This window comes from Antechinus flavipes, chromosome X, assembly GCF_016432865.1.
Source record: "Antechinus flavipes isolate AdamAnt ecotype Samford, QLD, Australia chromosome X, AdamAnt_v2, whole genome shotgun sequence".
Lineage (NCBI taxonomy): Eukaryota > Metazoa > Chordata > Mammalia > Dasyuromorphia > Dasyuridae > Antechinus > Antechinus flavipes.
The window spans coordinates 84,690,484-84,717,305 of NC_067404.1; the positions used below are offsets into that span (position 1 = coordinate 84,690,484).

Genomic DNA, 26,822 nt, shown 5'->3' on the forward strand with positions numbered 1-26,822 from the left:
AGAGTTGGCTTAACCCACATTCTAGGGAAACACTGGTAGATATTAGTCCCATTACATAAGCAAAAGGACAACAGAGGCTCTGCCCTCAACAATCTTACATTCTGTACCAGTAACTACTTTGTACTCCCTACATATTAGGTGCCCTCATAACCCTAGGCACATTTTCCCCCTCCCTCGGGATTTTCCAGTACCCTTAAGGGTTTGGTTTCTTCCATTGGCTCAAGCCAATGTTCCCCTCAAATTTTAGGTATTCGACAATTTTCAGATGATGAAATTGAAACTATTACCACTCATATGAAATCACTATTGATCAAAGAAATGCAAATGAAGACAACTCTGAGCTACCACTACACACCTGTCAGATTGGCTAAGATGACAGGAAAAAATAATGATGAATGTTGGAGGGGATGCGGGAAAACTGGGACACTGATGCATTGTTGGTGGAGTTGTGAACGAATCCAACCATTCTGGAGAGCAATCTGGAATTATGCCTAAAAACTGTGCATACCCTTTGATCCAGCAGTGCTACTACTGGGCTTATACCCCAAAGAGATACTAAAGAAGGGAACGGGACCTGTATGTGCCAAAATGTTTATGGCAGCCCTGTTTGTAGTGGCTAGAAACTGGAAAATGAATGGATGCCCATCAATTAGAGAATGGCTGGGTAAATTGTGGTATGTGGATGTTATGGAATATTATTGTTCTGTAAGAAATGACCAGCAGAATGAATACAGATTGGCCTGGAGAGACTTACAGGAACTGATGCTAAGTGAAATGAGCAGAACCAGGAGATCATTATATACTTCAGCCATTGTATGATACTGTATGAAGTTGTATTCTGATGGAAGTGGATTTCTTTGACAAAGAGACCTAACTCAATTTCAATTGATCAATGATGGACAGAAGCAGCTACACCCAAAGAAAGAACACTGGGAAATGAATGTAAACTGTTTGCATTTCTGTTTTTCTTCCTGGGTTATTTCTATCTTCTGAATCCAATTCTCCCTGTGCAACAAGAGAACTGTTCGGTTCTGTACACATATATTGTATCTAGGATATGCTGTGACATATTTAACATATATAGAACTGCTTGCCATCTAGGGGAGGGGGTGGAGGGAGAGAGGGGAAAAATCAAAACAGAAGTGAGTGCAAGGGATAATGTTGTAAAAAAAATTACCCTGGCATGGGTTCTGTCAATAAAAAGTTATAATAATAAAAAAATTAATTTAAAAAAATTTAGGTGTTCAATCACCTTAGGTACATTTTAACTACTTAACAGTCAGATGATCTTTTACAGAGGAATATTTATTTCAGAGTACAGCACCAAGAAACACACAAACATTCCCCTTCCCCAACACCTGTGAAAGGTGGAGTCAGGAAAACCTGACTTCAAATTTGATCTTAGACACTTTCCTGGCTATGTGACCCTGAGCATTTAATCTCTGCTTCAATTTTCTAAACTGTAAAATGGAGATAAGAATAGCACCTACTACATCAATAACAACCAACAGAAATCATGCTATAATCTCAATAGATGCAGAAAAAAAGTTTTTGATAAAATGTAGCACCCATTCCAATTAAAAACATTAGAGAGCATAGGGATAAAGGAAGCTTTCCTTAAAATAATAAGCAGAATCAATCTAAAACCAACAGCAAGCATTATCTGTAATGGAGAAAAGCTGGATGCATTACCAGTAAGATCAGGGGTGAAACAAGGATGCCCAATATCATCACTATTATTCAGTATTATACTAGAAATGCTGGCTTTAGCAATAAGAAAAGAAAAAGAAATGAGAGGCATTAGAATAGGCAATGAGGAAATACAATGATCACTCTCTGCAGATGATGTGATGATATACTTAAAGAATCCTAGAAAATCATCCAGAAACCTACTGGAAACAATTCACAGCTGTAGCAAAGTTGCAGGATACAAAGTAAACCCATACAAATCATCAGCATTTCTATATATTACTGACAAAGCCCATCAGCAAGAGATAGAAAGAAATGCCATTTAAAATTACCGTAGACAAAATAAAATACTCGGGGGTCTACCTGCCAAGACAAACCCAAGAACTATATGAACACAATTAAAAAACATTTCTCACAGAAATAAAATCAGATCTAACCAATTGGAAAAATAGCTATTGTTCATGGCTAGATTGAGCTAATATAATAAAAATGACAATTCTGCCTAAATTGGTCTACTTGTTCAATGCCATACCAAACTGCCAGAACATGATTTTATAGAACTAGAAAAAATAATGACAAAATTCATCTAGAAGCACAAAAGGTCATCAAGGGAATTAATGGGAAAAAAATACCAAGAATAATGGCTTAGCAGTACCAGATCTAAAACTGTATTTATAAAGCAGCAGTCATCAAAACCATTTGGTACTGGCTAAGAAATAGAGTGATGGATCAGTGGAATAGATTAGCTACACAAGGCACAATAGTCAAGGCCTATAGCAATCTAATATTTGATAAACCCCCAAACTCCAGCTTCTGGAATAAGACAAAAATTGTTGGGAAAACTGGAAAATAATGTCAGAAACTTGGCACAGACCTACATCTCAGACCCCATACCAAAATAAGGTTAAAATGGGATTTTTTTAAAAAGTGTTTCTAGAATTCCAAGTGAAAGTTAAGCTTGTCGGCCTCTTACTTGTTAGTGACAGTATCCCCTTTTTTTTGAAAGTTGGGACCTCTGCCCTTCTGTCTATCTATTCTACCTGCTCTTTCAAAGATCAGTGCCAGAGACTGAGGAATCACATTGGCTCAGGACAGATGGCCCCCGAGATGTAAGGCGTCTGTGCCAAACAACTTGATTTTATCCAAGGCATCTTGACACCTTGAGTGTCCACTCCAGATTAGCTCATTTAACCCATGAAAAAGGAAGGAATAAGCAAATCAATTGAGGAAACAAAGCCTTAATGAAGGGAGAACAGAGAGAAGAAGAAGAGAAGGGCTAAATGCCACTAGGATCTATCAGAACATGGGGAGAGAATGGCAGGGCCCTGCACATTGCAGGACAGACTGTGAGGGGCAAGTGGACCTAATTCAGGCAAAGGGATCAGACATGGGAGTGAATCAGAGGCCCAGGCCCTGGGCTTGCCCTTGGGAGCCATTTTCAAGTTTTCACTAATGAGCTCTCCCGGCACCTCCTTACAGAGAAGCCACCTCTTCCCCTCGGCCTCATTACCCAACAATCCAAGGGGAGAGTGTTCAAAGTTACCTGGGGACTTGTTAGACAGATCCCATTAGTTAAGGATCATTAGGATGATGAGCCAAGAGCCCTATTCCCAGGGCAGAGCCTCCCCATCCACTCCTGGGCCCTATCCCTATGCACCAGACCTCAGAATTAATAGTGAAACAAAACTTTTCCAGTCTTTGGGGAGACTGTTCCCTGTTGCCTGAATCAATCATCTTTCAGTCAAGGAAGCTGATGGGTCAGCTTCAGTCTCCATCTCAGCCCCTAGCTTATGTAATGACCCCAGCAAAGTCCCTTCTGTACCATCTTGAGAGGCAGCAGTTGGAGAATGGAGCCAGGAGCCCCGTCTCTGAATCCCTTAGCCTCTTGCAATTTCATTTTGCTCATCAATAAGGTTCTGTTGGAAGGCCAATGCTTTACCAACCTTGGAATGGGGATAAGTATGGCTGGATTCAGTGGTCTCTTAAGTGGCTTCCTGGCCCTAAAATTCTGAGACCTAGAAGATGATCGAAAGGATCCCTATGAAATAAGGATGAAAATGACATCAGATTTTCGATTGTCGGGCTGGAGAAACTTAGACTTTAACATGGGAGGAAGGAGGAAGCTGAAAATGATTCTAAAAAGGGACATGATTTTAATGGCAAGCAATAGGATGGGGAGCAGCTATATGAAGCAAAAAAGAAACAGAGAGACAGAAAGATAAGAGACAAAGACCAAGAGAGAATGGGAGAAAGACAGAAAGACATGGAGGGACGGAGGGAGGGAAGAAGGGAGAGAGAGAGAGAGAGAGAGAGAGAGAGAGAACGAGAACAGATGGTGAGATAAAGGGGACAATAATTTGAAAGGAAGAAAGAGAGAGATGGGGAAGGAAGGGGAAAGAGAGAAGGAGGAAGAGAGTGGGAGGAGAGAGGAGGGGTGGAGACAGACAGACGCAGAGAGACAGAAAGAGTCTTGAATGCCAAAGAGAGGCTCAGAAAGAATACTGCGAGATTTCAAAGGCTTGGGCAAAATTATTACCCTTTGATCTATATCTTGGACAATGAATGGGGACCAGAAATAAACCAGAGGGGAAGAAAAGGACAGGTGGTCTTTGGGAATTGTAAAATTCCCTTAGTGACCCCAGACTTTTCCCTGAAGTTTTTTTTTTCCATTCTGACAGTCTACTAATTCGATGGTAATGCATTATACCTGATAGTCTCCAATGACTTAAAAATTATGATCTTATAAATGGTGATGGAGTTCCATGAGCTAGCTACAACACAGCAGTGAAGAACAAAAAGAGTAAAGAAATCCACTGGGGGGGAAATGGATTGTTCACATGCCAAGACTGAAGTATGACTGAGGAATATATAACCCCAATAAGTTTGTGAGAGGACTTAGTCTGAGCTAGCTTGCATGGGCCAAGATACACCTCCTGGGGAAAATCCCTCTCAATAGCATTACATTCCCACGACAGAACATTTGAATATCTTTAAAAAGAAGCATTTAAAAGAAGTCCCTACTATGCTCAAAAAGTTATCAAACTGCACATCCTTTGACCCAGCAGTGTTTCTATTGGGCTTATATCCCAAAGAGATTTTAAAGACGGGAAAGGGACCCATGTATACAAAAATGTTTGTGGCAGCCCTCTCTGTAGTGGCCAGAAACTGGAAACTGAGTAGATGCTCGTCAATTGGAAAATGGCTGAATAAGTTATAGGATATGAATGTTATGGAATATTATTATTGTGTAAGAAATGAATACAGAGAGGCCTGGAGAAACTTACATGAACTGATGCTGAGTGAAGTGAACAGAACCAGGAGAACATTATACATGGCAACAACAATACTATATGACAATCAATTCTGATGGATGTGGCTCTCATCAACAATGAGATGATTCAAACCAGTTCCAACTGTTCAGTGAAGAGAGCCATCTACCTCAAGAGAGAGGCCTGTGGGAGCTGAATATCTACAACATAACACTCTCACGTCTTTTTTTGTTGCTCGCTTGCACTTTATTTTGTTTCTCTTTTTTTTTCTTGTGCAGCACAATAAGCGTATAAATCTTTATGCATATATTGGATATAACATATATTTCTACCATGTTTAACATGTAATGGACTACTTGTTATCTAGGGGAGGGCATGGGGGAAGGCGGGGAAATCAGAACACAGGCTTTTGCCAGGGCTAATGGTGAAGAATTGTCCACGCATATGTTTTGAAAAATAAAAGGCTTTAATTTAAAAAAGAAGAAAATGATATATGTATATAATCAGAAAAAAGAAAACAATTAAAAAGAAATATTAAATAAATAGAATAAAATAAATAAATAAATAAAGTACCTAATGAGAGCTGACTTATTGGAGTGAGGGATAGTATGTCCAAATAAGCCAATTATTTTTTCCTGGGTATAAACTAGACAATCCTGATTCTGAGAGAATATTTCAATATTTACTATGACTGATAGTTCATCAATGAGGATGTCTCCTCCAGTGATACAGATCTCAGCCTATTCAGGTCTGCCCATAAGCAGCCTTCCATTTTTTAATGGCATTTTATTATTGACTCCTTTGTGGGAGTCTCTTCCTCCTAGAATCCATCTTAGACAAGAGACCTTTCCCCAGTGACTGCATGTATTTTCTTGATTTGCCTACTCAGGCACCAATCCCAGAATCTCAGCCTAACCAAAAAGCCCCTCAACAATTCATCCTGTCAGCCTTTGCTTGAAGACTGAGGTAGAACTCACTATCAGTCAATCAATGGACAAGCATTTCTAAAATACTTTTTTTTTTATTGAGGCAATTGGGACTAAGTGACTTGCCCAGGGTCACACAGCTAGGAAGTATTAAGTGTCTGAGACCAGATTTGAACTTAGGTCCTCCTGACTTCAGGGCTGGTGCTCTATCCACTGTGCCACCTAGCTGCCCCTCTTAAGTACCTTTTAGATGCCAGATATAGTGTTTGGATCTGGCAATATAGAGACAAAGGTGAAACAGCCCCTGCCCTCATGAAGCTTCCATTCTACTAGTGGGATACAACAGGTTCCTAGATAAATATAAGATAAATGAAACATAAATTTGAAGTAATGGGTAGAGAGAGGTATCAACAACTTAAGAAATCAAAGAGTTATACAGCCCTGGAGCTGCACCTTGAAGAAAGTCTAAAAGAATCAAGAAAAAGAGGTGAAGATGGAGGACATTCCAAATTTGGAGGAAAATGTGTGCAAAGGCAAGGAGGCAGGAGATAAGATGCTTGCAAAGGGAACAGCCTGCAGCATAGAGTCATTCTGGAAAGAGGCTAGAACTGGATTAGGAAAGGCCAAAGGTAGGTCTTAGAGACCAGGGAGAGCCCTTGAAGTTTCTTGAGAAAGAGTGTCATGGTCAGACCTATACTTCAGGAAGATCATTTTGACTGCTGAGTAGAGAATGGACTAGAGTAGAGAGAGACTGGAGACAAGGAAGTCAATGAGAGGCTATTGCAGCAGTGCAGGCAAGAGCCCAGGAGGGATTGGACATATTCAAAAATTAAATTCCAGGGGCAGAGCCAAGGTGGCAAAGAAAAGGCAGAGACTCATCTGATTTCTGCCCTAAATCCTTCCAAACACCTTTTAAAAATGCCCCCAAACAAATGCTGGAGTGGTAGAACCAAGACAACTTGGAAGGTCAGCAGGAAAGTCTGTTGCACCAGGGTAAGATGAAACACAGTCCAGAACAGGCTGTTCCACCACAGATTAAGCTCCAGCAAACCAGAAGCAGGCCTTAGGAGTGATTGAATCAGTGGTAACAATGGCAGTTTTCAGGACTCTCAACCCACAGACAAAAGAACCAAAACTTACAGCTTTCCAGAATTACTTCCGAAAATTGCTACACAGAAAACCCTGAAGCTTGGAATAGTATATTCTCCATGCCAGAAGCAGAGTCCCATGTAGCATAGAACTAAAAGTCAAGAAATAGGCTGGAAAACAAACACAGAAAAAGATCCCGATTATAGCAAGTTACTGCGGTGACATGGAAGATCAGAACACAAACTCAGAAGACAACAAAGTCAAAACTCCTACACCCAAAGCCTCAAAAAAAAATTTATGAATTGTCCCCAGGTCATGGAAGAGCTCAAAAATTATTTTAAAAACTAAGTAAGAGATGTAGAAGATAAATTGGGAAGAGAAATAAGAATGATGAAAGAAAATCATGAAAAAAGAATCAACAGCTTGGTAAAGGAGGCACAAAAAAATAATGAAGGAAATAACACCTTAAAAACAGAATAAGTCAAAAATCCAATGAAGAGAAGAACACCTTAAAAAGTAGAATTGGCCAAATGGAAAAGGAGGTACAAAATCTCACTGTAGAAAATAATTCCTCAAAAATTAGAATTGAACAAGTGGAAGTTAATGACTTTGAGACACCAAGAAACAAAGAAAGTAAAAAGAATTTTAAAAATAGAAGAAAATGTGAAATATCTCATTGGGAAAAAACTGACTTGGAAAATAGATCCAAGAGAGAGAGTTTAAGAGTTATTTGTCTTGAAAATGATATCTATATCTATAATCTATCTAACACTATATAAGAGCAAAAGAATTAGAGTTGCAGCTGAAAATATCATATCCAGAAAAGTTAAGCATAATCCTGAATGGAAAAAAAAATATTTAACAAATTTTCAACCTTTCAGGATTTTGTTGCAAAAAGACTTGAACTTAATAGAAAATTGGACATAAAGAAGATCTGATAAAAATATAAGGTAAACAAAGACTAATTACAAGGGCTTCAACAAGGACAAACTGTTTACTTTTCATACCCGGAAATGTAAACCATATGTATAAGACTGTCATTAATTCAAAAAAAAGATTAAGATAGAGCTGATTATGATGTGATTCTAAGAAGCAAAATCATGTAGGAAAAGGTAAAAAGATTATTTTATACAAATGAGGGTCAAGAGGAAGAACTGACACAGAGTGAGGAGGAGGACTTATACTCATCAGGAATGGGTTAAAGAGGGAGCAATATACATGGATATGGATACAGATCTGTGTTAAAGAGAGAATAACAGACACATTTAGAAGGGAATAAAAGTCTTCTAAATTTATAAAGAAATAATAGGGTCAGGGAATAGGATATGGAGGGTGGGGTGTAGAAGGCTGTGTAGATTAATGAGAATGGGATAAAGAGGGAACAACATATATATTTGAAAGGCTATAAAAGTCTCCTAAATTCAGATAAAAAGGAGGGCAAGGGGAAAGGGAGGGGAAAGAAGGGGTGATTCTTAGGGGAGGGAGGTAAGTAAAAAGAAAGCAAGGTCATGGGTAAAAGTAAAACAAAGGAGTCAAGAGGGGTAAGAAATAAAAGAAATACATAAACATCATAGAGATCAGGAGTAGAATTTATTATGGGGAGAAAAGCTTGGGTACTAATCATGATCTCAAAGTTAAAGCTAAAATATATTTAATTAAAAGAACACTATATATGACACTATATATATGACATACATATAATACTATATGTCATCCATCGATTAATATATTTCAGTAATCAATCAATTCAAAATCAATCAGTTTTAGATTATTTCAAATAACTACACAGTACAAAGTCAAAATATTGCTGTGGTGTACGAAATAATGAGTTGATAGAGTTAGAAAAATATGAAAAGACTCAGACTTATAAAGATGTCATCCACTTTCAAAAAACAAAGGACAAAGAATAGTGTGGTCTTACATACATGTATATGAAATATATGTGTATATGGTTGTATGATTACAGATATGTATGTAGGTGTGTGTGTGTGTATGTATGTGTGTGTGTGTGTGTGTGTGTGTGTGTGTGTATCCTCAATTGTGGACTTCTTGGAGGAGAAGGGGAGGAAAAAGAAAAAAAGAAGAAAGTAAAAAATGCACTGCAGAAAACAAAAGAAAACTTACAAGGAAGCAAAGAAAAGATGGACAGTCGTATTTATTTAGGTTTCTTGAAATGAAAATTTATTGCTTTATAGTTTAAATCCTCTCTAATATTCTGCTGTGTATATGGCAATTTTTTCTTTTTCTATTTAATGTTTAAATAAGTAATTATTTTTAAATTTTTTAAAGATTTATTGGATAAACTGAAAGCCATGATCAAAAAATAAGCCTAAACCTTATTTTTAAAGAAATTATCCAAAAAACTGCCCTGATAATCTAGAACTTGGGAGTAAAATAGAAATTGGAAGAAGCAATCAATAGCCTTCTGAAAAAGATCTCAAAATGCAAACTCCCAAAAATATTATAGCTAAATTTCAGAGCTCCCAAGTCAAGGAGAAAATAGAAGCAAAGCAGCCAAAAAAGAAACAATTCAAATATCAAGGAGCCACAGCCAAGGTAACACAAGATTTAGTAGTTTCTATATTAAAGGCTGGGAGCACTTGGAATACGATATTCTGGAGGACAAAAAAATCTAGAATTACAATCGAAAATCACCTATCCAGCAAAACTAAGTATAATCCTTCAGGGAGAAAATGGATGTTCAATGAAATAAATGACTTTCAAGCATTCTTGATGAAAAGACCAGAGCTGAAGAGAAAATTTGAATTTCAAATACAAGACTCAAGAGAAACACAAAAAAGTAAACAAGAAAGAGAAATAAGGGATTTGATATGGTTAAAATGAAACATTCCTACATGGGAAAATAATATTTGTAACTTTTAAAATCTTTCTCATTGTTAGGGCAGGTAGAAGTACACATAAACAAAGGATACAAGTATGAGTTGAATATGATGAAATATTATCTAAAAATTAAATTAAATTAAGGGGTGAGAAAGAATAATGCACTGGGAGGAGGAAAGGAGAGGTAGAATGGGATAAATTAGCTGACAAAAGAAGGCTGAAAGAGATTTTACAGTGGGGGGAAATGGAATGAAGGTGGAGAGTAGGTAGTACATGAATCTTACTCTCAACAAAATTGGCTCAAATTGGGGATAACATACGTACATATTTGGGTGTAGAAATCTGTATTATCATACAGGAAAGTAGGAGGGGATGGAGATAAGAAAAGGGAAGGAATGATAAAAGGAAGAGAAAATTGAGGTAGGAGAAGCAAAACATTTTTAAATGGACAGGGTGAAAGGAGACAGAGAGTAGGATAAATGGGAGTGAGAGTCAGGGATTAGGATAAAGAGACAAACATAGTAATCATTAGTGTGAGAAAAAAATTACAGCAAATTTCTCTGATAAATACCTCATCTGTCAATAAATAGAAAACTAAGTCAAATTTATAGAAATAAGAATACCAAAAACATTAGAGTAGAAAAGCCAACCTGTGTAGCAAATATCCTCAAAAAAACAAAAGAGAGAATTGTACCTTGGGAATAAAAATATATGGAAGTGAAGAACAATCTGGAAGAAAAGAAGCAAAACGCAATAATGTTGAAAGAAATCTATGATGTCTCCACAAGCAAAACATATTGATCTTTTTTTTTAATTTTTATTTAATAATTACTTTATATTGACAGAATCCATGCCAGGGTAATTTTTTTTACAACATTATCTCTTGCACTTGTTTCTGTTCCGATTTTTCCCCTCCTTCCCTCCACCTCCTCCCCTAGATGGCAAGCAGTTTTATATATGTTAGATATGTTGCAGTATATCCTAGATACAATATATGTTTGCAGATCCGAACAGTTCTCCATATTGATCTTTAAAACAGGATATATAGAGACAATTCAAGCATTATAGGCTTTCCAAAAAAAAAAAAAAAAACATGGCAAGTTCAAAACACTGAATATCATAATGCAAAAAAAATTTAATTATACACACACACACACAATCCACAGATCACCCTCCAAAAATGGAAAAAATCATGGCTCAAACTCCAAGATGCAGAATGGCTTAATTAAATTATTCCAGTGACAAATAACAAATTCTGAGCACAACCAAGAGAAATAAAGAATAACACATGACTGACTATTCTACACTCACCAGATACCACTAAAGGGAATGGAATCATATATTCCAAAAAGCAAAGGAATTCAAAATGCAACTCGAAATGACACTCTACAAACCTGACCCAAAATCAATGAAAACGATAGACATTAAATAAGAGAGGTATTCCAAGCATTCCTTCAAAGAAAGAAACAGAGATGAGCAGGATTATCTATTTACCATACACCTGAAACAAGAAAGATGAATAAACATAACTGCTGAGGAAAATATAAATAACAAAAATAAATTATTCTATCTGTAGAGAGTATGTAAAGAAAAAAATTATTTTTAAGGGATCATTAAAGATTTCTTTCTAAATGTACATAAGGGATAAAGATGAAAGTAAAATGTAAAGAAATCAGATAAGTGACAGTAGAATAGCAAGTCTGAACTACCATGAACTAAATCTTGCAAACCTCCCCCCACAGATAAACTAAATTGCAAATTTTTTTGTTAATCATGGTTTCATTGCATATTTTCCTCTATCTTTCACCTTCCTTCTCCCCTTTTATGTACAATGAGATGGAATAACTTAAGGACACAGTTAAATTTCTGCCATGGGCAAGCCTTCTTTTCCCCCTCAATAATCAATACTCTAAGAGTGTAGCACAACAGATAAAAAGATCAAGGGAGAAAGATCTTATAAGACAATAACACAGAAATTAGAAGAGTAAATTCAGACAGTTCTTTAGAAGCTTTAATTTCATGAGGAATACAGAGAACAAACAAATCAATAACTATGAATCCGGGTTTAGAATAGACATAAAGAGAAGGAAATTAATGAAGTGAATGAGGTAAAGAAATTTTTTAAAGAAGGTACAAAAAGAGAAGAAATACAAACAAACAAATCAGAGGAAAAGAGAGAGAGAGCTTTTGAATTAGCTATTTAACTGAGAGGGGAAGAGGAAATAATAAGGGAAGAAATAGATAACTAAATAAAAGGAAGACACAAAATGGAATCGATAAGTTAAGTAAAAATCCAAAGACTAAGAAAAAAGCTAACAAAGGAACAAAAGAGGCATTTGAGGAAAAAAGAAAGAGAGCCTATAGGAATAGGGCTGTGCTAAAACAGATTCAGCAAAACCAATTAGGGGGACAAAGTACTGTCCTAAAAAAAGAAAAAGAACCAAAAAAAAAATCCAAATTCAAAAAAAAATATGTATATTTATGTATATACATATATGTATATATATATAATATACACATATATACACACATATATATGCATATATATTAGAGACAGAAAAGAAGGAAAATGTAAATCTTAACTTGCATAACTTTCTTAATATTTCCAGAAAAACTAAAAGGAGATTTTTAATATGCTCCCACAATTCATAAAGGAAAAATTAATTGAGTTGCAAAAAGAAATTTTTTTAATTCAAACAAAAATAATAGGATGCTTTAATATTCCTCTCTCAGAGCTCATCTAACAGAGAAACAATAGGAAAAGTGTAGAAATGAATAAATTGTTTAAAAAATAGAATTAAAAGATGTCATGTTTCAGGGACCCCTAAAAATATACTTTTTTTAAGCACAGAAGAGGAAATCTTGAAAATTAGAGGGGTAATAAATAAATTAGAAACAAGAAGACTATAGAAATAATTAATTAAAAGCTGGTTCTTTGAAAAGATTAATACCAAAACTGATCAACATTTAGCCAACCCAAGGCTAAAAGAGGAAAGAAAATCAAAACAACAAAACAAAAAATCAAAAGGTAAAATCGAAATGAAACAAAAAAATTATCAGAATTTTCTGGGTACAGATATATACCAATACAACTGAGAACACAAAAGAAATATAGGAATGCCTTTAAAAATATACAAAATACTCTAACAAAACATCAGAGATCTTAAATAATCTCATCTCAGAAAAAAAGATATAAAAGTTGCTGTCAAGGAACTACCAAAAGAAACGAAAACAAAACAAACCAACCAAAAGCCTTGTGGTCCTGACAAATTTGCAATTATTCTACCAAACTTTTAAAGAACAATGAAGAGCAACACTACAGAAATTACTTCCCAAATGGAGACAACAGCATATTTGCATGTTTGTTTTTTTGAGACAAATATAATGTGTATTAAAACCAAATAAATTTACTTGAAAAAAAAAGAAAAAGCTACAAAAAAATTTTTAAATAGCCAAAAAAAAAAAAATCAGAAGAAAAACGGGGGAAGGTTTTTAATCAACAACTTAACTGAGAGGGGAAAAAGGAAGGGTAAATGAAAGGGGGAGAATTCAGTAACTAAATAAAAAGGAAGAAACAAAATGTAATCAATAAGTTAAGTAAAAGTCCAAAATAAATATATTTATACAAGCTAACAGTTATCAGAAATCAAAGAAGTTATTTAGATGAGAATATACCAAATGGTACATAATGAATGAGTTCTCCCACTGGGACTGAAATATCTCAACTGAAGTAAAGAAGAGTCCTTGATCTCACCCAAGAGAAACTCCCTGAAGTCTCTAGTAATAGAGATAAAATCACCACGTGCCAGCCTTTCTATGACAGCTTCTTCCCTGAGTTTTTCTGTCCCTTCAGGTACTTAAAGAGAATCTGGAACCATGTATCTTCTTGCTTAAAACTGGAAACTAGAAGAGTAGGATCTCTCTTCTCCCAAGCTCTCATCATTTCTACTCTTCACACAGGCATAGAGCATTGAGTAATCAATCTCTACCAGCAAGTGAGTCCTATGCAAATAAACTTTGGGCTGTGAGTTACAACAAAAATGTGGGTTGCTTAGGAAAATACTCCCTGTAATGTTCTTCTTTAAATTATAATCGTTCTCTGGGAGCAGGTTTCTTGGGGGGCTTCTGGAGGCAGCCTTTGTTTCAGTTCAGATCAATAATCACCTCAAATGCAGCCAGGAGTTAAAGTCCAAATCCTTTATTGTTTCCTTTTAAGTCTTGTCTCTTTCCTGGGGTCCGGTTAGCTTTCTTGGAGGCTTATCTCTCTCCTTAGTTCCTGCCACTAGTCCTTTGCCTCTGCCAGCTTCTGCCTCTGCTCCCTCCGAATCTCCAGCCAGCACAAAGGTGGAATATGGAATGAATCTGACTCCGCCTCCAAGAGTGGGCTTGTGTCTTAGTCAGCTTGTCCTTTAGTGGGCTCCTCCTTACATATGCTCTTTTAAATGTGTGAATCTTGTGGAACTCTAATAAGTACTAAGTATATTAGTGAACTAGAGAACTGTTAAGTACTAGGCTAAATTAGACAACTGACTTAGCACCTTGTAAGAATTCTAACATCTCCTGCTTTCTTTTGATTTTAGAACATAGGTGGTCATGACCTCCCTGACTTCTCAAGGAGGTGAGAACCCCAAAAAAGAAGGTGATCACGCCTTCCCTGACTACTCAAAAAAGAAGTGAAAACACCATAAAAAGAAGGTGGTCACATCCTCCCTGACATCTCAGGAAGGGAGATGAAAACACCAGAGGAAATGGGAAATCAAATCAGAACTCCCTATTTGATAAGAACTTCTGAGAAAATTGGAAAACAATCTGGCAGAAATTGTTTCTAGAACAACATCTTCTACTGTATCCCACAAAAATTTAAAAATAGATGTGTGACCTGAATATTAAAGATCATACTATAAAAAGATTAGAAAAGAAGCACATTAAAAACACCTTTCACAGCTAGAGTTAAGAAGATATATTCTTAACTAAACAAGGGATAGAGGCAAATACAGACGATAAAATATGGCATTTTGATTATGTAATATCGACAAGCTTTTGCACAAATAAAATAAAATTAATGCATTTAGGACAAAAAGTGAAGCAATGAAATAGGGCAAAAATGTTTGCATCAAATGTCTTGGATAAGAGTTTGGTATCCAAGCTACACAGACAACCAACAGAAATACATATAACCAAAATCCTTCTCTTTCTCCTCTTCCTCGTCTTTTTCCTCCCCCTCCTTGTCTTTTTCCTCCCCCTCCTCCTCCTTCTTCCTCAAAGAGGACCAAATTGACATCACTACATTGGAATCAAAGTACAGCGTGTCTTCCTGTGGTCAATCAAACCAATTCAAGCTCAGAAAACTGGATCACAGGTAGGGCATAAATCATCCACATGAACATTTAGATTGGAGATATCTCTCCCCTCTAAAGTTTGCAATCTCACATTTCTTTTGAGCTACTGAAATTTGGCTTTGCTCCGAGAGTACAGGACCTTCTTGGCTGCTAGATACCCTGCTGTGTGGTCCTTTGCCAGTGTCTCCCATGTTACACAATTTATTCCAAAGTTCTTCAGAAAGAACTTGAGAGTATCCTTGTATCGCTTCTTCTGACTACCATGTGAGTGCCTGCCCTGTGTGACTTCTCCATAAAATGATCTTTTTGGCAAGCGTACATTTGGCATTACAACAAGGTGGCCAGCCCGGCAGAGTTTCCACCCTCTGCCATAGAGTTTGACAAAATAAAAAGGGAAGTACAAAGCTGGGAAAAAATCTTTTCAGCCAGTATTTCTGATAAAGGTCTCATTTCTAAGATGTATAAAGAACTGTGTCAAATGTATAAGAATGCAAGTCATTCTCCAGTTGATAAAAGGTCAAAGGATATGGACAGACAATTTTCAGATGAGGAAATTAAAGCCATTTCTAGTTACATGAAAAAATGCTCTAAATAATATTGATTAGAGAAATGCAAATTAAAACAACTCGAAGTCCACCTCATACCTTTCAGATTGACTAGGATGACAGGAAAAGATAATGACAAATGTTGGAGGGGATGTAGGAAAACTGGGACACTGATGCACTTTTTTTTTGTTTTTTTTTGTTTTGTTTTTTGTTTTTTTAAATTTTTTATTTAATAATTACTTTATATTGACACTCGTTTCTGTTCCGATTTTTTTTCCCCTCCCTCCCTCCACCCCCTCCCCTAGATGGCAAGCAGTCCTTTATATGTTGGATATGTTGCAGTATATCCTAGATACAATATATGTTTGCAGAACCGAACAGTTCTCTTGTTGCTTAGGGAGAATTGGATTCAGAAGGTATAAATAACCCGGGAAGAAAAACAAAAATGCAGATAGTTTACATTCGTTTCCCAGTGTTCTTTCTTTGGGTGTAGCTGCTTTTGTCCGTCATTTATCAATTGAAACTCAGGTCTCTTTGTCAAAGAAATCCACTTCCATCAAAATATGTCCTCATACAACATCGTTGTTGAAGTGTATAATGATCTCCTGGTTCTGCTCATTTCACTTAGCAACTGATGCACTGTTGGTGGAGTTATGAAGTGATCCAAGCATTTTGGAGAACAATCTGGAACTATGCCCAAAAGACTATCAAAATGTGTATACCCTTTGACTCAGCAGTGCCATTACTGGGTCTGTATCCCAAGGAAATCTAAAGGAGGGAAAAGACCCACATGTGCAAAAGTGTTTGAAGCAGCTCTTTTGGTGGTAGCAAAGAATTGGGAAATGAGTGATTCATCAATTGAGAAATGGCTGAACAAACTGTGGTACGAGAAGGTAATAGAATATTACTGTTCTATAAAAAATAATGAACAAGCTGATTTTAGAAAGGCCTGAAGAGATTTACATGAACTGAGTGAAATGAGCAGAACCATTGTATAGAGTAACAGCAAGAATATGTGATGATCAACCATGAAAGACAAGGTTCCTCTCAGGGGTTCGGTGATCTGAAGCAATCCCGATAGATTTTGGACAGAAAATGCCATCTGCATCCAGAAAAAGAATTAAAGAGACTGAAGGTAAATCAAGACATGCTATGTTCACTTCTTTTTTTCTGTTTTTTTTTTAAATCTCTCTCATGGTTTTTCCCTTTGGCTCTGATTTTTCTCTCCCAACAAGATTCATAAAGTAATGTGTATGGGGCATTTGGGTGACACAGTGGATAGAGCACCAGCCCTGAAGTCAGGATGACCTGAGTTCAAGTTTGGTCTCAGACACTTAACACTTTCCTAGTTGTGTGACCCTGGGAAAGTACTTAATCCTAATTGATTGCCCCGGCAAAAAAATAAACAAATAAATAAATGAATGAATGGATGGATGGATGGATGGATAGATAGACAAAATAATGTGTATTCATGTGTAAAAAAAAATTAAAAACAAATAAATTTACTTCAATAGAGTTTGAATGTTCAGCACTTTAGTTTGAGAGAGGACCTCAGTGTCTGCTATTGTATCCTGCCAGAAGATTTTTAGAATCTTCCCAAGATAATTCAAACGGAAGCAATTCAGTTTCCCGGCCTGGCTCCAGTACATTGTCTAGGTTTCACAGGCATACAACCATAAGATCAGCTCAATGGCTCTGTAGACCTTCAGTTTGGTGGGCCATCTAATACCTCTTCTCTCCCACACTTTCCTTCAGAATTTCCCAAATATTGACCTTGCTGTGGCAATACATGCGTCAACCTCATCATCTATATGTATGTCCCTGCAAAGAACACTGTCAAGGTAAGTGAACTTATCCACAGCATTTAAAATTTCTCTAGTTGCTATGGCTGATAGTTCCACATACAGACAGTGTGGTGCTGGCTGTTGGATAATCCCTGTATTCTCAATATCGTTAGACCAAAATGAGTCCAAGCAGCAGAGAATTGATCCATACTCTGTTGCATCTCAAGCTCAGAGGCTACAGGAAGTGTGCAATCGTCTATGAACAAAAAGTCATATACCAACTCTTCTCCACTTTGGTCTTAGCTTATAGACTTTTCAAGGTAAATGTATTGCCCATCGGTGTGGTAAATGACCTTGGTGCCATTTTCAACCTCACTGAAAGTGTCAACAATGTGATGGAAAACATCATGCTAAAAAGCATGAGAGCATACTCATCGCCCCGCTTCACTCCATCGGTGACCCGGAAAGCTCAAGAGCACTATCCCTCATCTGGAACCCAGGCAAGCGGGCCATTGGGAAATCAACATACAATACTTTGGAACTTCTCCCGGCACACAGATTTTGCCATAATTGTCTTAGGGCTGACAGTATCAAAGATCAACTAACATTGCGTACGGACTTCCATTGGACTCCTGGCATTTCTCCTAGAGTTGTCAAGCAATAAACACCATATTAACCATTCTCTTGGCCCTTTTGGAAGCAACAAGGGCTTTTAGGTAGATAACGATTTTCCAGATGAACTCTGGCAAGCATCTCGGCAGCAGTGACCGAAAGAGACTACTCCGTGATTGTCACAGGACAATGGAGGTACCCTTGAACTCCTGGGGGATAACTTACTCTTGTCATATAACCTGGAAATTTTCATTCAGCTTTTGTATGAGCAGCAGACCCTTTACCTTGTAAATCTCAGATGGAACAGTTGAGATAAGAACCACAGAAACACACACACACACACATACTTTTACAAGAGAAAGAGCAATTCTTCAACAATGAGATGATCCAAACCAGTTCCAGTTGTTCAGTAAAGAAGAGAATCATCTATACCCAGAGAGAGGACTATGGGAAATGGGTGTGGACCAAAATATAGCATTTCCATTCTTTTTGTTATTGTTTGCTTGCATTTTTGTTTTCCTTCTCAGGTTATTTTTACCTTCTTTCTAGATCAGATCTTTCTCATGCAGCAAGATAACTGTATAAATATGTATACATATATTGTATTTAACATGCCCTGGACTACCTGTCATCTAGGGGAGGGGATGGGGGGAAGGAGGGGAAAAGTTGGAACAGAAAGTTTTACAAGGATCAATGTTGAAAAATTACCCATGCATATGTTTTGTAAATTAAAAACTATAATGAAAAAGAGAGACAACGAGCAAGCAAACAACAGCAACCAAAAAAAAAAAAAAAAGATGAAAATACTATGTTGTGATACACATTCAGTCCCTATAGTCCTTGCTCTGAGGGAGCTAAGACAAGAATCCTTGACCTTTTTCATGGCCCAGACCTCTTTTAGCAGGCTGGTGAAGTCTGTGATCTTCTCAGAAGGTTATTTTTTTATTTTTTTAATAACTTTTTATTGGCAGTACATATGCATGGATAATTTTTTACAACATTATCCCTTGCACTCATTTCTGTTCTGACTTTTCCCTTCCCTCCTTCCACCTTCTCCCCTAGATGGCAGGCAGTCTTATACATGTTAAATATGTTATAGTATATCTTAGATACAATATATGTGTGTGGAACCAAACAGTTCTCTTGTTGCACAGGGAGAATTGGATTCAGAAGGTAAAAATAACCTGAGAAGCAAAACAAAAAATGCAAACGGTTCACACTCATTTCCCAGTGTTCCTTCTCTGGGTGTAGCTGCTTCTGTCCCTCATTGATCAACTGGAACTGAATTAGATCTTCAGAAGCTTATTTTTAAATGAGTAGAAGTGCACTGAGCCTAGAGTTAGGAAGGGCTGAATTTATATCCAGTTTCAGACACTTACTAGCTCTATAACTCTAGGCAAGTCATTACACCGCCATCTGCCTCGGTTTCTTCACTTATAAAATGGGAATAGGAGCAACACCTACTCCGAAGGGTTGTTGTAAGGACTAAATTAAATGATATTTGATTTTTAAAAAAAACACTTATGTTTTCTTGCATTTTGTTTCCTTTCTCACTTTTTTCCTTTTTGATCTGGTTTTTCTTGCAGCACAAAAATTGTAGAAACATGTATAAAAGAATTGCACATGTTTAACATATACTGGATTACTAGTCATCTAGAGGAGAGGTGGGGGGAAGGAGGGGAAGTCTGGAACATAAGATTCTATTATAGCTTTTTATTGACAGGAAATATGCATGGGTAATTTTTCAACATTGACAAGAAAAATCAGATTTCGAAAGAAGGTAAAAATAACCTGGGAAGAAAAACAAAAATGCAAAAATGCAAGAAAAACAAAAATTTCCCAGGAACACAAGGTTTTGCAAGGGTCAATGGTGAAAAAATTATCCATGCATATGTTTTGAAAATAAAAAACTTTAATACATTTTTAAAGTTTTTCCACACATCAAAAACAACAACCAAAAAACACTTAACATAATCCCTGACACATATATATCTTTATTCCCTACTCCATTCATTTTTATTCTCAGTATTTTGGCAGTTAGGGAGTACTGCAGTGAATAGAGTGGGGAGCCTGGAATCAGGGAGACCTGAGTTCAAATCGAGCCCCAGATCCTCACTAGCTGTATGACCCTAGCCAAGTGACTTCACCCTGTTTGCTTCTGTTTCCTTATCTAGAAAATGAGGTGAGAAAGAAATGGAAAAGTGCTCCAGTATCTTTGCCCAGAAAACCAAGTGGGGTCAAGAGTTGGACACAACTGAAAATGAGTAAAGCACAACATTCCCAGCCACTACATGGTAGGTACTTAACGGTGGCTTCTCTTTGTTTCTGTCTCTGTCATTGTCTTTGTCTCTCTTTTCTATCTCAGACTCAGCAGATAAACAATGATCTGGGTCTAGAATTGAAGGAGACTCTTGGAGAACTGTGTGTGTATGAGTGTGTGTGTGTGTGTGTGTGTGTGTGTGTGTATGTGTGTGTGTGTGTATCTGTGGTTCTCATCTCAACTATTCCAGCTGAGATTTACAAGGCAAGGGGTCAGTGTTATGTTCAATTTTTTTTTAAACATCTCAAGCACTATAGAAATTTGAAGTCGTATTTTTACTGCTATTGGTAAGGATTTCTCTCTTCAACTTGGACTCATTGTTGGATCTTCTCCATGACTGTGAAAAAAACACTTTGATGAGTAGTTCAATCTCACTCTTATTCCTTTATCACTTGCTCTGCCTGAGACAGACACGAGATGGGCCCCAAATTGCCCACGTGTCTTTCTGGCTAACAGGCAATCCTTTGACCACACTTTGAAAGGCAGAAGATGGCAAAGCCCTTAAACATTTTTTTTTTGCTGAGGCAATTGGGGTTAAGTGACTTGCCCAGGGCCACACAGCCAGGAAGCGTTAAGTGTCTGAGGCCAGATTTGAACTCAGGTCCCCCTGACTTCAGGGCTGGTGCTCTATTCACTGTGCCCCCTAGCTGCCCCATTCCATTAACATTTTCAAAGGATATTTGTCAATTTCCCAAATCCCATCAGCACTCTCCTGCTTGCAAACTAGTACTCGAATATCCTCATGGGCTCTATGTGAGAAGATCCCTCAGTAGCTTTCATTGCTTGCCTTCTCTCCATCCCCTGGCCCAGTTCTCCTTCTGTGTCCAAAATTCTGAGCCAGACACTCATCTTGCCCACATGTGGATAACGGTTTTAGGCACACCTTCACTACTGGAGACAAAAGCCCTAGGAAGTAAAAGGTTTGGGCACCAAGTGGTCTAAGATGAGAAGATGACCAGAACCTAAAGGATGGACACAAAACTTTAGGATGATGAATAGCCTGAGGCAAGGGTCCCACTTTGCCATCCTCTATCCCTCCTTGCCTCCATCCTCACCTCCCTCCCTCCTCGCCTATTTGCTTTCCTCCTCACTTCCATCCCTCCTTGCCTCCTTCCTCACCTCCATCCCTGTATCCCTCCCTGCTTCCATCCCTCCTAAGCTCCATGCTTGCCTCCATCTTTACCTACATCCCTCCCTGCATCCTTCTCCGTTCTGAGTGAGTCCATCACACTTTCTCAGCCGGAGTTTCTCCTTCTGCCACTTTTACAGGTGTCCCATTTGAGGTTCATTTCTCCCGGCTCTGAGGGTTGATGGGTATGAAAGCCGGTCCAAGTCACTAAGTAAGTGGATCTTCTTGGCCTTGGCTCCAGATTCTGGCAGACTAGGGTGAAGTTCCTCCATCAGCAAGAGGGCTGTTCCCATCTCTTTCTAGCTTACTCAAAATGGAATGTCTCTTATCAAGCAAGATTCATTCTTTCAACAAGCTGTTTGAGCTCAAGGTTTTCCAAGTAATTGCTTTGAAGGATAGGTCTATGTGTGGTAAAGAGGAAAGAGATTTCCCAGGGGGCATTTCCAGTTCTTTCTGCTTCCAAAAGTTCCACCCTGAGACACTGATAAGTGCCCTACGGTCCCCTTGCTAACAAGCCCTGTGGGGGGAATGGGCGTCCCTTAATTAATGAGTGCTCATTAGCAAGGCTTCTGGGAGTAATCCTAAGGAGGACAGAGCCCTGGGACAGAGATGGTCTCTTTCCATCATTTCTGTCTCTTCTACTTTATAAACACTTCAGCTGGGATGACCCCGTCCGAGAAGCCCCAATCTGGTGCCTGGAGCCTAGAACGCAGAACCTGGTGAGTACCCATCTCGCAACCTCTTCCCTTCGCTCCATAAGAACAAGCAAAACCTCAGAACTGGGAAGGATATTTCCCATTGTTTCCAAGGAAGGAAACTGAGGCACCGAGAACAAAAAAGATCTCAGGATCACAGAGTGAGTCAGAGGTAAACCTAAGATCCAAAGCCAGGTATTTTTCTCTCAATTCTACCCTAAATGTCTTTCTTTATCGGCTCATGGCAGATTATTGAGCCACAGAAGGGAGAATTGTAGAGCTGGAATGGACCTTTGAGTCAAGCTGGGGGAATCTAACCCCCTCATTTTGCAGGTGAGGAAACTGAGGTGAAGTGATTTGTTCGAGGTCATATAGTCATTAATTGGGAAAGACAGAGGCGCTTCCCTTTTTTGAGTCATGGATCCCTTTAGCAGTTTGGTGAAACCTACAGAATAACCTGTATCTTAACCTTCCCACAATGATAATATCTAATACCGAAAGCAAAATACATCGGATTACAAAAGAATCCAAAGGTTAATCAAAATAAAGCTATCAAAGATGGTGGCTAAGGGACAGCTGAGCCCTCGCAAAATTCCCTTCCTAGCAACTTTAACATAACACCTCAAACCAAATTTGGGAGCAACAGAAGCGACAAAAGATCAGGGGAGATGGTCTTCCTGCCTAAGAGAACCGAAGAGGGAGACCTGTCAGGGTTCCACACCCAAGGCAGCACCAACAGCAGCAGCAGGGGGGATGGCAGCTCTGGGAGCTTTCAGGCCAGAGACGGGAAGGGTGAGTCAGACAACTGGTGAGAAAGAGATCCCAGGGGCCCTTTTGCTGGCACTGGGTACAACTGGCTTGCCTGTATGAAGTTCTGAGTCACGGTTCCAAGGAAAGAGGGCACTAGCAGATGCTCAGAATTGAGGTCCTTCGTGGATAACTACAGAGACCAGGAGAGCAGTGACAATACCTCTCTCCAGATCATACCACTCTGGAAGCACTGAGAGAGAACTCAGACTCCCAGAACTAGCTCTGAAAACACAAGCATGAAAAAGCCTAAAGCTTGGGACAGGGCCTTCCCACCCCTGGGTGAACAAACTTTAACTTCAACATAAAGTTCAAAAAATGTGTTTAAAATTGAAAAAAACATCAAGTTCAACTCAAACATAAAGGTCAAAGCCAAAATCATAGTCATAGGCTGGAAAACTGAGCAAGCGACAACAACAAAAGAATTTGACCATCAAAAGCTACCACATTGATAGGGAAGAGAAGATATAAACTCAAAAGACAACAATGTGAAATCAAAAGTCTCACTGATTATAAAAATGTCCCTGATGGGTAACTGGGGGAGGGAGGGGAATAAAATGCTATTTAAAAAAATTTTAAGAACAGGAACTGGGAAAGAAAAGAAAAGAAAAAATAAGATGTCTTATCCAATCTCTCCATGACCTCCCACATTGAGAATCCTTGGTTTAAGGGTTCTATTCAAACTCAGGTCTCCTGCCTCCAAGGTCAGCGCTCTAGCCATTATGCTATGGTACCTCTCAAAAGATCAGGAGAAGGCTTCAGTCTTGAAATTCCAGGTTCCCCCGGTAGAGTCCCACCGCCCAGCCTGGTCCAGCTTCGGTGAATTAGTCACTGTTTGCAGGGTCTGGGGCTGCTGGTATACAAAACTAACAAAATATTGTCCGGGAGACTAAGTAAAAAACGCAAGACTCTTGTGGGGAGAGGGGGCCTGTGCAATGGAGGAAGGGATAGAGAGAGACAGTGTGGAAAGAATAGGAGAAAAGGGAGTTTGGTCTAGGGAGGCACCAGGAATAACCCCTTTGTGCCCTTAGTGATGGGGAAGAAACTCAGAGGCAGGAAAAGAAAAAAGGGCTAGAAAATGAAGAGAGATAAGAGAAGCGAGAGAGGAAGAAGAGAAGAGAGAGAAACAAAAGAGTGAAAAGAAGAGAGAAAAAGAGCTAAAGATAAAGGTGAGAGGGTAAGGAGAGAAGAAAAGAAGAGAGACAGACAGAGACAGAGAGAGATAAGAAAGCTAGGAGAGAGAGAGACAGAGAGAAGGGGAGGGTGATCATCTAGCAGTTTCAATATACAAGACACTAAGCTGGGTGATAAGGATGGAAAGACAAAACTAAGACAGTCCCTTCCCTCAAAGAGACAACTTAGGGACAAACAAATCAAAACAAGTTCCTTTGACTTTAGGGCAAAGACTTCCTGTTCAAGGCAGTTCATTAGCTGAGTTTTGAAGAAAGTCAAGCAATCTAGGAGATGAAGAGAAAGGAGTAGAATTCAAGGTGGAAGAGGGTGAACGTCCAGGCCGGGAAACAGGAAGTAAGCCGCTTTGGCTGTACAAGAATAGCGAAGGGGACTAATGTGAGAGAAATCTAGCAAAAATAGGAGAGCACAAGTGTGCAGGGCTGACAGCTTGTATGTTCTCCAGGCAAAGGTTGGCCAAAGATCCTTGAACCAAGGACTTACATGATCAGACGTGTGCTTTCAGAAGCACATTTTGACAACTCTGAGGAGAAAGTACTTGGAAATTGGGGGACCAGTCAAGAGCCTGCTGCAATAGTTCAGCTGAAGGGGCGACAGGAACTTGGAAAATGGTAGCTGTGGGAGATAGAAAGGGAGACAGATTGGAGGCAGAACTGAGACGACTTGGCTAATTTAGGAACAAAAAATGAGTGAAGGAAGAGGTTCTGGATTTCCAGAGTCTAGTCATAATGGGCTCTTGGCCAGGGACAGAATGCAGCTTTAAAGGGCTGGGGAAATGTTTACCTGAAGTTTGGAAAATCTCACCAAAAGAGCTTTAAATTGAAAAGGAAAAGGAAATAAGGAAACTGGCTCTGGAGAACTACCAAGCTCAGAACCTGGCACAGTCGCCATGGAGGAAGAGAGAAACAGAAATGCTTAAAGCGGAGAAATGAGCCAGAAAACAACAACAACTCACCTGGAGCCCGAGCCGTCGGCCCACAGATGCACCAAGTATGGGATTTTCGTTCAAGGAGACAAACCGGGATTCCCAAAAGTGGCCGCGACTTGGCAGGAGGAGGACTCATAACTGGGGCATCTGGCTCTAGGAGGAGGTGCCTACCTTATCTAAAAGGAAGAGAAGAGATCCAAAGAGGGAGAAAGACAGTAGATTGGATATTAAAAAGATACATTTGTGTGAGGAATTCTAGAAACCAGATAAAGGGGGGAAACCGACAGAGGGAGAACCAGAAGTCCCAGAACAAAAATGATTAACAAAGGTTAGAAGCAAGATAAGTGAGGAAATGTTTTTTTTTTAAGTCCCTGGCCCAGAGGAACAACGTTCTAAGAGAACTGGCAGCCATGACTGCCCAGCCACTGGCGGGGATCCCTGAAAGACCCTGAAAAGGGGGAGAGGTGCCATGGGACTAGAGGAGGACAAATACAGTACCAATTTCCACAAAGGAAAGGCAGTAAAGGCTGTCAGTGATAGGCTGGTGAGCTTGACTTTGCTTCCTGGGAAGATTCTGGAACTGATCGATAAAGAGATGTTTGGTAATGGGAAGCAGTGATTATATAGGACCAGTGTTCAAGAACAGGTCATTCATTCCTTTTTTTGGACAGGATTATTAAACGAGTGAAAGCAAACCATGGGATCGTGGGTGGAGAGTGGCCTGGGAGTCAGTAAAACCTGAATTTGAGTGCCCGATACCACTGGCTGTAGGACCCTGGACAAGTATTCCACACAATTCTCTCAGACTAGAAGTGGCAGAGAGGGTGCTGACTTGCATGAGTAGAGGAATTTTCCTCATTTAGGAGATTGATAAGTCTAGCACCTATCTCTATCTCCACATAAACAATCAGAGAAACTATATGGCTATGGTTCACTCCCAACTCTAGCAGAGCCCTAGATAAAGTATTTCATACTATTTTGATGGAGAAGATGGAGAGAGAAGGAATAGACTAACACAGCAACATGGGTTTCCAACAAGCTGTCAGGGTCCAATGTCAGAGTGGTAAAACAGCTCCACTGACAAGTCCCAGGGATCTCTGTCTGACCCTATTTCCTAATTTTTTATCAATATCTTGGAGACAGGCTTCCGTAGTCTGCCTATCAAATGTTCAGATGATCTCCAGCTGGCTTGGGGTCCAAAAGAAGTCTATCATTGAGCCGAGTCTACTAAAGAGAAATTTAATAGGAATAAATGTGGTTTCATACATGGGTAAAAAAAAATCAGCTTTTCTAAATATAAGATGGGAGAGGTGTGGTTGGAGAAGTTTGTGGGAAATCAATGTGTGGGTCACAGTGAATCGCAGGCTTAAGAGTCAATGGTGCGATGTGGCAGCTGCGTTCAAAAGGCACAGGGCTGCTGGGAAGAGGGAGATGGCAAAAAAAAATTAAGAATAAAAATAAAAAATAAGTAGAAGGCGATCCCTTGGGCATCTGCCCTCGGCTGATCCCATTTAGAGACCTGGCTTCTCAGCTCCACAGTTGAAGAAGGAGACTGATAAGCTATAAGGAGTCCAGAAGAGGGCAACCAGGATGCTGGAGGTCATTGAGTCCTAAGGGCATAAGGGTTACTTGAAGGAACAAGGGATCTTTAGTCTAGG

At 38.8% G+C, this 26,822-nt stretch overlaps 1 protein-coding gene across 1 annotated transcript in view; it reads right to left on the bottom strand.

Moving 5' to 3' along the window:
* Positions 1-25,333, bottom strand: part of LOC127542659 (homeobox protein prophet of Pit-1-like) — a 57,988-nt gene extending 32,655 nt beyond the window's left edge. The window contains exon 1 of the mRNA XM_051968413.1: positions 25,192-25,333. Within this exon, the coding sequence (XP_051824373.1) occupies positions 25,192-25,300 (109 nt within the window). The 5' untranslated portion in view covers positions 25,301-25,333. The remainder of the gene's footprint in view (positions 1-25,191) is intronic.
* Between the last annotated feature and the right edge of the window lie 1,489 nt (positions 25,334-26,822).